This window comes from Micrasema longulum, unplaced genomic scaffold (assembly GCF_059751315.1).
Source record: "Micrasema longulum isolate JH-2025_06_02 unplaced genomic scaffold, ASM5975131v1 h1tg000273l, whole genome shotgun sequence".
Lineage (NCBI taxonomy): Eukaryota > Metazoa > Arthropoda > Insecta > Trichoptera > Brachycentridae > Micrasema > Micrasema longulum.
In genome coordinates this window covers 62,048-76,017 of record NW_028277477.1, presented here as the reverse complement: position 1 = coordinate 76,017, position 13,970 = coordinate 62,048, and the positions used below count along the sequence as shown (strand labels likewise).

The 13,970-nt window shown below is 33.2% G+C and overlaps 2 protein-coding genes across 2 annotated transcripts in view; both read right to left on the bottom strand.

The window, feature by feature from the left end:
* The window catches only part of LOC148282986 (uncharacterized), a 134,032-nt gene that overhangs the window by 98,868 nt on the left and 21,194 nt on the right, over positions 1–13,970 (bottom strand). The gene's annotated exons all lie outside the window — the stretch shown is intronic.
* Positions 710–1,603, bottom strand: LOC148282987 (uncharacterized). The gene has a single exon (XM_088224220.1). The coding sequence runs from the start codon at positions 1,601–1,603 to the stop codon at positions 710–712; it is 894 nt and encodes a 297-aa protein (XP_088080346.1).

Genomic DNA, 13,970 nt, shown 5'->3' with positions numbered 1-13,970 from the left:
ACAGGTTTTTAGCTTAAATATAGGTTTATAAATCTGTGTAAATGTACAGTTAGCGAAGTAGGTAGAAGGCTTAGTTATACTAAACTTAAATAATTTTAGATTTTACATACTATCTGTGATTGAATATTAATATCTAATTCGCAATATAAATGCATCAAATGTACAAGAATTACTTTAGCTTTACGAGATAACACCAAAACATCTAACGATATGCTTAAATTAAAATGATCTAGAAAAAAAATTGGACTACGACTTTCAATAATCAAACATACCTATCTACTGAGATATAATTATTTCAATTACAAAAGGCAAAAATACGCAATATCACACACCTGGAGCAAATTTCAGCATTCACAAAAACAACCCTCAGAACACGCATATTTTGCAAAGGATTTTAACGAGTACACAACATAATGCCGCTGACTGCGACTCACAACATTTACACAAACAACAGCTTTTGGGTGACGAGGGGTGTGCTCGAAGACTTGACGTCGTAAAAAGGTGCAGCAATTTCAATTCACATATTTACTACTCCAAAAATATTCCACATTTCGTTTCATTATTTCATCCCGGTCGACTATCGGCTCGCTCAATAGCGTCGCATCAATCATTTACATTTCCTCAACGCTCGGGGGTTTCGTACTAAAGTACGCGTTTCATTTGGCGATTTTATTTTATTTAAGTGTTGTACGATGCTCGGTTTGGTATTTTATATATTGGACATAATCATGTGTCTTCCATTCCCAATAAGCTCTCTGGTGTCCGACGCGCTGGTGGGGCCGGTATGTATATTGGCGGAGTAGCTAGAGTAGGTGTCTTTGTTGAAATAATCCACGCGTCTCGATTCGTCGGATACGGAGTAGTCTTCTTCTACGATTTGTTGCAGGTGGTGTTCGCGGTTGGCGTCCCCGTTGGCGGCCACGGGGTTCACGAACCCGTGGTGAGTGGGGGCGATGATCACGTCGGAGGACTCGGGGGAGCGGGGAGAGCGCGGGGACATTTCGTCTCCCGGGGTGCTGACGTCATCCAGGCCGCGTTCCTCGCCCTCTTTCTGGATGCGCCGCTCTCTCCTCGTGTGCTTGGTCAACATGCCGCCCGTCTCCACGTCCCTCTCGAGCCGGTGTCCGGAGCGCGAGCGCGTGAGCTGCCTCTGCACGTAGTCCTCCAAGTCCTCTTCCTCCTTCCGGGATATGTACCTGTTAAGCAGGATCAGGAATATGCCGAGAACGATGGCGAAAGCGCCCGTGAACACTAGCTCGTTCCACCAGCCGATGTTGGCGAAGGCGCGCCAGGAGCTGATGTCATCCGGCAGGAGGCCGGAGCCGACGAGGAAGAGGCCGAGCACGATGAAGACGACGCCGACGTGCAGCATGCCCAGCGAGGTGACCTTGGTGTCCAGCACATTTTCTCCGGAGGGGCGCTTGCGCAGCTGCGAGCGGCGGGAGCCGACGCGGTCCAGCGAGCCGTGCGAGCCGTGCGGGGACGTGAGGCCGGACTCGGTGCTCTGCAGCGAGTAGCGGCGCTCCTTGGCGCGGCGCTGCTCGTCTCGCCGCTTGCGCTGGCGGCGGATGGCGAGCGCGGACTGTAGCCCCACGGCGTGCATGCTCCGGCCCTGCAACACGCCACACACCATCAGTCACACCGCTGCACACAGCTCCACACCGCTCTACTCCGGGGACTTTCTTTACTATTGGGAACCACCTTTTGTTCGGTTTCTCGCATTTTCGTTCGATCTCACATCTCTTTTAAATCTGTTCGAGTTAATCGGGCACATCCAGAGTGCTAGTAATCTTCCTCGGGATATAACAAACGTACCAAGATCTTAGGACTCTATTCGAGGAGACATTTTCTTCTATTCCCACAATCGCCGGTTCGCAGGCATTCGCTTATCGGGTTAGATATGACTGAAATACTCTTGCCGGTTTGTAGGACTCCTGGGAACTGCAGACGATCGCAACATATTCACGAACAATTCCACACACATGCGTACAAAGCTCAAAGCTCAACGAATAAAATAAATCGAATTGCTGAGAAAATTATTAGAACTGACGCGTGATTGAGTTGAAAACCAATAAACCATCTGTATCATCAAGTTGTCGATGCAAACCATACCAGTTTATTATAAATTAATTGCTTTTTGTTTGCTTTTAATATATAGAACATTTATTTAATGTATGTAAATGTAGCCGTACATTTAACATAAGTAAAAATAAGTTGATAATTCGAATCAGATTTAAGTAATACACGAATAAGTTACAAATTCTTTTGCTGATTTTAAAGATATGCATTTTTTTTGCTTTAATATCATTGAAAAGGTAAAAAAAATAACGGTAAAATAAAATAATTAAGAAAATGAGAAATATTAATTTATAGTATTTGAAGGTCGAAAATTAGGAAAATGTCCCCTTGAATAAAATTGTTTGCAACCTATTCAGACGGTCAAGATGGCCAAAGCAAATACGAATGAAATAAAACTGTTTACAATTGATTGGAATAAACTAACGTTTATTTATTCGTTAGAATTAATCTCTGTTTGGGCTAACTGTACGTAAATGTTTGTTGGAAACTTTTAGCGGCAAAGTAAACGAGTAAATATTTTTGGATCCAACCGTTTGTAAAGGTCAGAGTCGAATGAATTCAACCATAATAATTTATTTATTTATTTAGCGCGGGCGGGAGTTGTTCAATAAGCTCCGATTCGCATGCACATTGCAAATTTTCAATATTAAATATTGACATAATTTGAAGTTAAGAAAATGTAAATTGACTGTATTCTGGATGTTTCTATTGCGTGGCAAAACAAAACATCTTCTCAAAAAACGAGACAACAAATTAAAACAAAATGCTCGACTTCGAGGCCACGTTACCAGGCTGGAGAAACTCAGATTTAACGTAAACCTTCGGAAGCATTTCCCGAACAATAGGATTATTAATGATTGGAATAAGCTGCCACAAGAGCTGGTCTCAACGTGTAGTCTTATAACTTCAAAAATACACTAGATTTGTTTAAGGAAAGTCCAAATGCGCCAAGAGCTAACATTAGCTCTAAGCTGCTAGCTTAAAATTAAAATAATAATTTAATAATAAAAAAACTAGTAATTTCAATTTAAACATTTAATTTTAACTTTTAATTTTAATTTTAACTTTTAATTTTACTTATTCATATATACATCTACTACCTGCATCCAATAAAATCAGAGAACAAAAAAATATTATTTCATTTAAATGTCAGTTAAAAAAACAGGTAATTAGCAGATAAGTTAGTTTTTAAAAAGTAATCTAATTCGTGTTAGCTTTATAGAAGTTTTCTTTTTAATTGTACGTATATTGTTTAGAAATGTTAATAATTAGTATATGTTTTAATAATAATTAGATATAAGTAAATATTAGGATATTCATTTATTATGTTTGTACTATTTTAAGACTAAATAAAAAAAAAATATTTAAAAAAGAAAATTGTTGGTTGTGAATTTTTACTAAGAAATATAAATATTCATGGAAGCAGAGAGAGAGGGGAGGAAAGTATAGTTGGAGCTAAACAATGTCTTCTCCCTTTTATGTACTTTTTATTTAATATTTATGTTTTTTTAGAATTTAATTATATTTTCCCTCTCCTCCTGCATTCATAATAAATTGAAGTGAAATCTGTGATTGGTCTTACTTTTTTTAATTGTTCTTTTGTACCTTGTATTTATATAAAGACTGTATGATTTCCTTAATAAATAAATAAATTAATTAAAAAAAAATGCTTTTCTTTTATGTTGATGTTATTTTATGAATTAAAAAAATATTCAAATGTATATGTTACATTTCCAGGAGTTATTTTAACTTATTCTAGGTGAAAAAAAATATTTACAAATTATGAAATATAAAAAACCTAATGATTTTATTTTAACATTAAATTTTACTTTTGGAATTTATTAGTAATTCGTATGTTTTAATAAAATATATCGTCGGATATACTGCAATACCGCGTAACTATCAATAGATTTTTTTTATAGAGGACCCTAAAAAGCGTTCTGTTGATATATTATTTACGATTTTAAACAGCCAAAAATACCACTGGAGTATCAGAAAAAGTATCATTATTGTGAGTAAAAATAGCAATGATTCGAAACTAACGGCTCTCGGTCCCTTATAACGAATTTATTTCAGTAAAACATTTTCGTAAAAAATACAGATTACGTTGTATTACAGTATCATCGACGATATATCGTCATTTAAGCGGAAATATGACTAATCTAACTTTTTCGCAGTTTACAGGAAAGACAAAAAACTAAATGAGATATTTCATGTCGTCAAGGAAATTTCGATATGTCACGCTAATAAGAGTCGATTTGTGGCGCTTCTAGTGGGAGTTTGTCAAAAGTAAATATACAGGTAGATTAAGAAGGAGGCTACAAAACTTTGACAACTTTAAAAAATATAAAAAAATCTGAAAAGTTATTTGAAAAATTCCTAATTTTATTTGAACATCATAACCACCGGAATTAGGATTCGTAGACCCTACCCTATAAATACGAAAATTTTCGATTACGCGATAAATAAATTATATTCGTGATTTTCGTTCAGTCAAATCTTTAAAAAAAAAATTTCTTCAATTCAAGACATTAATGAAAATTATCAGAACATAAAATACAAAAAAATATAAATATATATATAAAAAAAACATATTTCATTTTCATGTAACAATGTAAAAATTACTTCCATTTATACGAATAAATTTGGACAAACTCAAAATATTGTTGATAAATCCACCTGGTCCATGAAGAAGTATAAAAATTAAAAAAAATAACATTTTTAGGCGTTGCCTAATTTGTAGGTGAAATAATTCAATTAGACGAATCTTATCCGCTTTAACTTCACAAACATCAACAGACGAAATAACTAAAGGAATATAGATGTTTAAATATAGCAAGTAAACAATCTAAAAGAAGACATATTTGGCTAGGTGGGAATGAAATTTGGAGAGAGATAGTTATAGTTTGATTTGATTATCGCATGAAAGAAGACAACTTGTAATGAAAGAATTCAAGGTGGGAATGAAATTTGGAGAGAGATAGTTATAGTTTGATTTGATTATCGCATGGAAGAAGACAACTTGTAATGAAAGAATTCAAGGTGGGAATGAAATTTGGAGAGAGATAGTTATAGTTTGATTTGATTATCGCATGAAAGAAGACAACTTGTAATGAAAGAATTCAAGGTGGGAATGAAATTTGGAGAGAGATAGTTATAGTTTGATTTGATTATCGCATGAAAGAAGACAACTTGTAATGAAAGAATTCAAGGTGGGAATGAAATTTGGAGAGAGATAGTTATAGTTTGATTTGATTATCGCATGAAAGAAGACAACTTGTAATGAAAGAATTCAAGGTGGGAATGAAATTTGGAGAGAGATAGTTATAGTTTGATTTGATTATCGCATGAAAGAAGACAACTTGTAATGAAAGAATTCAAGGTGGGAATGAAATTTGGAGAGAGATAGTTATTGTTTGATTTGATTATCGCATGAAAGAAGACAACTTGTAATGAAAGAATTCAAGGTGGGAATGAAATTTGGAGAGAGATAGTTATAGTTTGATTTGATTATAGCATGAAAGAAGACAACTTGTAATGAAAGAATTCAAGACTGGGATATTTTTTGGTGGACCTAAGAATTCTGGGCATGGCGGAGTGTAAACTATAATTAGTTATATCGTTTTTAGCATGAAAAACTCGATTTATTCGTAGTTTTTTTAAGATGTTTAATTTTTTAGAGCTCAGTTGTTCAGGCGCACCAAAGACTGAATTGATGATTTTGAATAGGACTAAAATATCGGACTTATTTCGACGATCTTGAAGAGAAGATGCATAAACAATAATGTACAGGAAACGAAAAGTGTTTGTTATGCAACATTGAAATTTACATTTTGCGATTTAAGTTATCGATTTCTCGTTCCACATTACCTCATCACGTGCAGGTCATTTGTTAACTCGTTAAATATATTACTGCCAATAAAACAGGTCTTAACTACCGGCAGAGCAGCCAAATTATTTGGCCCGTTTCGAAATTATGTCGCCGTATGCGAGGAGTAAAATTTTCTACGTGTTTACTGTACATGGCGGGGAGAGATGAGATACTGTAAAAATGAAGTATCGGATCTAATCACCTAAAAGTTGAAACCCTGGACAGATCGTACATACCCTTGTAATGCCCATTCACTGCTCTATTTTTTTAGCCTCCTCTTTAGTAGTAGTAGCTACTCGATTATGGAGTAATCTACCCACAAATTTAAGAGACGCCCCTCCTTTATTTACATTTAAATTGTTTTTTGTATCTGTATTTTTTTAACTTAGGCTTTTAGTTTTTGGAATTCGAACTGTTAGTTGCCAATTAATTTTTTTTAAATTAAATTAAGTTTTATTTTATTTACTTTGATGTCATATATTCTTTTATTTCTTATTTTACATAACATTTAAAAAAATAAAACAATTTTTTTTTAGTATTTAACTGTTCTTATTTCTTTATTTTTATTATAATGAAGTACTATAATTGTTATTATAATATATAATAGTATATATAATATATAGAGTAAATATATTATAAATGTAGCTTTAGAACAGGTGTTTTTGTATCTAATGAAGCTGCTATCATTATTTTCTTGCAATTCAATCCGATGTCAAATACTTATTTTGTTTTATTTTGTATTGCATGTATTTACTTTTATTTTTTGACAAAAAACGCCGTATTTCGGCACTGAACCTGAAAGTGTTAAATAAAAACATATTTATAAAGTACACTAATCCAACATCCCGTCAGTGGCATGAAAATTATTATTGCACATTGCACATAATATTCGTCGAGATCCAATCAATAACATTTATTGAAAAAAATGTTATATAATATTTAAGTTCATTTATAAGTACTCGTAATTTCAAAATGGTGTACAAATGTAATAGTTTATCGGCAGTTCATGTCTGAAATACGGGACGCGGACCTGACTTGGAAAGACACACGGAAGAGGCCTCAAAGATTTTCTGTATACCATATGTATGCTCCACCTAGGAAGCAGATAAAAATAAAACATATTCTTTTTTACCACATCCGCTCCTAAGTGGAACATGTGGACATCACCAGTTGTCTCCAGGAGACCCTATCGCCAGCCAGCACTCTTGATTCCAACCACGTAAATTCAGCGCCCCTTATTTCCACCGAATAAAGTCAAAAGATCATTGACGGCCTTCCAGGAAGGCGTGAGTCCGCAGGTTTAAGAACGGGCAACTTTCCATTATTTTAAAGAGGCTGATCAGAGTCAGAACAGGATTTGTTGAAGATAATTAAGGATAGTATAATATTAAGATCCAGACGAATAGAGTTTTTCTGAAGTTTTTAAAAAATTTCCTGAAAATCACCAACTTACTATTCAAGAAGAACCGCATCGTCTGCATCTTCTAAGTCGCACAACTTTAGGGGGGAGTTTACTTCTATGCCTCGATCAGGAGGTATTGATTCGCATAAGATTAAATCCATCAATATGATGAATAAGAATGGTGCAAGGACGCAGCCTTGCCTCACTCCAGTGGAGACCCCGAGCCAATCAGTCAAAAAGCTGCCGATTCTCACTCGACAATTATCGCTGTCTAGTATAGACAAATATTTTACAAATAGATGCACGCAGATAGCCGCCAATGAATTGCTGTATAAAAAAGGAGAAATCTGAATCGCATTCGAATTTATTATTTTTGAGTTTATGTAGAACATGTTTGAGTAAACTCCATTTTATTATATAATCGGGATGTGGTACCGTGGCTAGTGTCTTGGACTCACGGCTCAAAGGTTCATGGTTCGAATCCCACTCTACCCCAACTTGATTTCTATTTTCTAATAGTGAGTTATTTACAGCTCGTTGAAAATAGCCCTCAAAATGAAATATTCAAGTATTTCATAAGAACGTAAATATTTCTTTTTAAAAAAAATAAAAAATATTTAGAGAGGATTCATTCGAATGAAAATAATTGAATGCATTCGATTACTAAATTCATTCGAATGAAAGTCCAAATTCAGTAATTTATTCGAATGAATTAGTAATAAAATGATATAATAAACATTCACGGATAAATGAAAGAATGAATTGATTGAAATTAATAAATTACAACAGGGATGGAGAATACTTTAAATAAGGGAATATGGAAGTCTAGGCATTTAAGGGCTTATAATCTGTCGTTGGCTGGTTTAAGTACTTTACTCACTGTGTAACATTCACCATTTTGCCTATGTTTGAACATCCATATTTCTTCAATTATTCCATTTGTTGATTTTAGTGAAGTTATTTCACACATTAGACAACGCCTGATAACAATTTTCAAATTTTTAAACTTCTTCTTGGACCAGTTGATTTCGTTACAATGACCCCCTCGAGAGTCATTGTTAATCTTAATGACTCCCGAGGGGGTGAAATCCAGTATTTTGTATTTAAACATTTGGGCAAACTCAAATATTGAATTGATTGAAATTGTTATTTGAAAATTTGAAATGTCTGTTACGCATCCTAGCCATTTACGAATTTCGAATACAAATAATTCGATTAATAAATTCGTTCGATTATTTCCATCTCTGATTATAATTACAAGCAGTCAGTATTTAGGTGACCACACCCTTATCTCTCAGCCTCCAGAGAAGAGGGTTGGTCTACTGTTCCATATACCTTAATTTGGTCCAACGTCACATTTGAAATATGATAGGTATGCTTTTTGCCGATGCAATGTTTACCAAAAATGACGTAAGACGCCACTGGGTCGTAAACAAGAATGTTTAGATTAAACTCCTTGTTCATGGCACGTTTTAATTCGAAGCTATGTTCAACATCCATGAAACACAACACAACAAGCTAAGAAAAATACCAGGGGGGCGAATTGAAGTGTAGAGGATATAAAGGATGAATGTCAAAAAATTAAGATTTGAGGTATAGCGTTTTTAAGATTTCAAACCTCTTGGACAATAAAAAAAACGTATAAATATAAATGATCCCGCGTAATGTAAATAGCTAATACTGTTTTATATAATCTAAAATAGTTTTCACAAATATTAAATTATCGCTTTTTTTCTAGTATTTAACTGACATTCACCCTTCATCTCCTGTATGCATTTTTTACTTGTTTAATTACCTTGGAAATTACATATATTTTTTGTTTACGTAAGAAAAGTTTTTTGGCTTATACCTATATTGTCGTGATATATTAAGTTATAAAGGTGTTAAACTTGTCTTGTTTCTTTGAAGCCTGAGCATGTGCTTTTTTTTTAAAAGTAGTATTATTTCATTTCCGAATTGAGTTGTAGTAACTTCTGGGAATGTATTTAAAAATAAATTTAAAATTTAAAAAATGTCCTTTCCATAATGCAGTTGCCTGGAATTTGAACTACGGATCATCTATCTATTTTTAACGCGATTTTTATACCTCCTAGAATATTTTTTTAGTGATTTTTCTTTTGGTTGGCAATGCCAAGTGCTTCAAGTAGGGCTGGCAAACCCCCCGGATTTTTTTTTTAATCTTCCGCCTACCGGGACGCTGATTAAAACTATCGGACTCGATAATTAACTGTACGATGATAATTATTTGTTGCGAAAAATTCGTTAAGTTGTTGCGAACGAAACACAAAAAGATAGATTTCAATAGTTTTTTAACTTTAAATGTGGAAAAGAAATATTGCTATATTGTGTATTCATCAATCCAATTGCAAACGCTGCAACTTAAGCGTAGTAAATTAACTTATGTCAAAAATCGTTTGGATTCTACGCGCAAAACATCTAGTTGTGTTGTTGTTTTTGATTAACACTTTGTATCCCGGAGTCGTGTAAACACGTGATTATATAACCACGCGTTGTGTCCCGGTCCCGTGTTTTCACGTGGTTTACCAGCTGTCCAAAAAAGTGCATTTTATTGACATCTAGTGACTTTTATTAGTACATATTCGCTGTTGGTAAACTACCTTGAGGTGATTTCCACAAAAAATGGCGCTATATAAATAATCCAACCATAACAATACAAGAAAACTGGGACACAACGCGTGGTTATTATAATCACGTGTTTACATTCCGGGATACAAAGCACAAAAAAAGGAGTGAGACGCTGTAGGTATATGTGCAAACATTGCAATGTGGCTCTTTATAAAGGCCAATGTTGGCAAAACTGTCATACAAAAAAGACTTATTGAATTGTTTACAATAAATATGAAAAGTTTCAATTGATTTAACCAAGTATTTTCATAATTATGACACTTTTAAGAAATGCATGAAATTTCACAAAAATGGGCCGGGCACAGGGTAAATTCTATGTGTATTCGGCCGGTGCTCTAAGTGTTAATAACGATTTTCAAAATAATGTGATAATATATTATTTTATGTTCTTTTTTAAAAACACGCTTACGTAATACGATTTTAGTTTTTTAAATATTTTACCTTCTAGTTCGATTGAGTTGGCAAGCTTCAGGGCGCAAAAGATAAAGTCGCCAGCTTTTCAATCGGCTTTAGTCGCATGGGTGGTTCAACCCTTAAAGCGTTTGTGTCCGTTTTAAATAACTATAAAATCTATGACAATTATCAACACGAACTAGATGTAACATTGTTGCTTTATAATTGATTTAATAATAGAATATGAATAATGGCTGTGAATAAACAGATCTTTTTATTTGTCCCAAAAAACGAACAATTACGAAAATACATTTTTTAATTTGACAATTGTAGTTGATCTAAAGTCTAATCTGCCCTCAGAATAATTATTTTTACATTGCGTAATGCAAACTGTAGATATAAGGTAGAAGTAAACGAAAAGAAAGCAGATAGCTGCTAAACTGCCGATTTGTACTCGTACAGAAAAATACGTCCATATTATCCACTATTTGGATTATACCTATATACTTCCAGGAATCAGCTTATAGAAATGTTTCCCAAGAAAAGAATTAAGTAACATACGGAAAGTACAAAGTTATTTATATAAAAACGTACAGAATATTATTGGATATATTTTTTTTTAAATAAACATACAACAATGCCCGTTTAAAATGACAAAAAAATCGTATTAAAAAAAAAAATTAAAGCTTTTTTGACACGCACTGTGAGCTTCTTTGATCAAAAAAAGGGAGATCAAAATACAAATATACCATTATTTGATTAGTTGCCATGATAAGGGTTAAGAATGCCGTCATTCGTCAATTTGAGGAAATCGCATACGATTTTAAAGTCGAATGAGTTCAGAATAAGGCCCCTGATTGACATTGTCCGTAAACGAGAGAGGAAAATTTAATAAAAATTGTTTCGGAAAAATAACAAAGAAATTTTAACTTATAAATTTACATTTGGGTGACGAAATTTGCCGTTTGTTAGTTTTGTGCTTTTGTTATATACATACATTTATTCTTGCAAAACATATGAAGTTTCGAATTATTATTAGTATGTACACTGTACATTAATTAAAAAATATATAAATATGTTTATTCATTTTTTTCTTCTTAAAATTACATATACTAGAATTACATTGACAGTAAATGTCAATAATAGTAGAAAAAAATTGTAAGAAAAAATAATTCCGCGTAGGCATAGTTTATGCTGATTAAATCAGTTTTACGTGACAGCACAATTTGATGAACAAAATTACTCATACATCGACACAAATATGTCCATACACAACATTATTATTCTTATTCTTAGAGGTGGTGGTCAGTGCTATTCAAGCTCCTGACGTCACTGCGACCTGTGAAGATCTATTGTGACGGGTCCCCGTGAATATTTCTCGCCCTCCGAGCCTGGGTCGTCTATAAAGAGCCTGGCTTCTGTGTGGGAGGCGAAAGTAAAAAAAATTGCCGAATCTCCCCCTCCAAGCCCAAGTCTATAATTATATATTGTTTTAATACGTATATAAATATTTTTGATTTACATATCGAAGAGTCCCGACTTAACACGGAATTTTCTAACAAGTCGGGACATAAAAAAACATATAATTGTGTCTATGTAAAATTATGTATTTTGTGCATTAAATAAAAAAAAATAAAAAAAGTAAACACACTTCAAAAACACACAAATTACTATTTTTGTTTTACAGTGATTTCACATTTAGTCATACTTTCATTTCTTCCAAAAACCATCACATTCGATTTATCGACATTCATCAGCAAATAGCTTCCCTCGCATACTTCGTAGACCTTTTTTACCAAGAATTGCAGTTCCTCTTTGTTATTAGCAAGAAGCACAAGCAGTGGTAATGATTGAAATAAACAAAAATAGAAACTAAACGGCTAGAAGTATTTTATTTTTGATATGAGAGTAATGCAGAAATTATGAATGTAATTACAATTTATTTATAACTTCGTTTAGAAACTACTGCTATGTATATCGTGTAAATACAACTTCGCTGACCTCGATAGACAACTATTGTGATGCTCCAAATATCTGATTCATTACTTGTATGATTCAAGACTGAATCTTTATTTCACTGTAGTGGCAATACCAGTTCGGTACCTTAAAGGATAAAACACGTATCTAGTCAAACTGAATGTTCAGGAAAAAAGATTTTATAAAAGTGCGATTTCCGAAACGTCATTTCTTTTAAAATAAATGAGATCATTCCACTAAATGTTATTAAATATTTGTATTTAACCACTTACCAACTTTTCTATGTCTACCGGTTTCGAGACGTACCCGTCTCTTCGCCAGGACACCAATCAAACCAACATGCAAAACCCACTATACACCTTTTTATTTTTTTAAATTTTTTTATTTATTAATAACAAATTAAAACACAAAATTACAAATAAATACAATTTTTTACAATAATTAAATACATATATTTACATTAACGTTTCCCATTACGTAAAAGAAATAAATTTTTACAATATTTATTGCACCAAAATTTAAAACCAACATGACATACATTTTAATAAGCAGATGCACTGATTAGAAGAAACAGGCATTGATTAAATTATTATGAAAATATTATGTTGTTTAAGAAATAGTTGAAAAAAGTAGAGGGGATGGAGGGAGGGAGTGAGCTTCAGAGGTTTAGAGTGACCATTACAGTACAACATCGTTTAACGGACTATTTTGAAAGGTTGTTTTATTGTTGATTTTTGCATGTTGGTTTAATTGGTGTCCTGACGAAGAGACAGGACGTTTCGAAACAGGTAAACATAGAAACGTCGGTAAGTGGTTATATACAAATATTTAATTACATTTAGTAATATGTTTGACCACAAAGTTAATGCTTTAAATATTAATAAGAGTTAATTTTAAGCTACAAAGAAGTTATGTTAAATAATATTTTTTTAAATAATAATAGTACATCATAAAATAGTGTATAAACTGTATATGGGATAGCTAATGTTTTTTGCATTAAAAAAAGGTGGATATAAAATTTCTATTTCAACTTAGGCATTTTTATAACTAAAGTGGACTTTGGCATTTGAATTACGAATAAAATAGCTTATTGCGATAATTTTTGGATTTTTAACTTTAAAAGGGCGATAACTGGACTCCCGTGTTTTATCTTCTAATGTTCAGAGTTTAATATGGATAAAGATATTTAAAAGTACAATTTTTAAAGAATTTTAAACATAAATATGCTGGTAATGATTAGGAAGAGAAAGTAGGCTAGCAAGCATGCGTGAGTTAGGTATTTTACACGATGCACAAAACACGCTTTTCGTACGTAGATGTATCGACGATGACGTCCGCCTAGCTCTAGTGTTTATCTTAAACTAATTTTTAAAGTCGAAGTTTGCGTTCAACAATAAATAATTATTCACACCGTTGACTCCATACAAAATTATATGAAAATAGCGCACGCAAAAATAAATGAAAATTAATAATGTTTATGTAAATAATAGAATGTTGGCTTCGTGGTGTAATGGTCAGCGCGTTTGCCTACCATGCAAGAGGTCACTGGTTCGATTTCCAACATGGTTGATACGAAACATTTTTTTTTTGGGTGTTCTCACA

What these genes read in the sequence shown, in the direction of transcription:
- LOC148282987 (XM_088224220.1), bottom strand. Translation starts at nt 1,603, where the DNA reads ATGCACGCCGTGGGGCTACAGTCCGCGCTCGCCATCCGCCGCCAGCGC.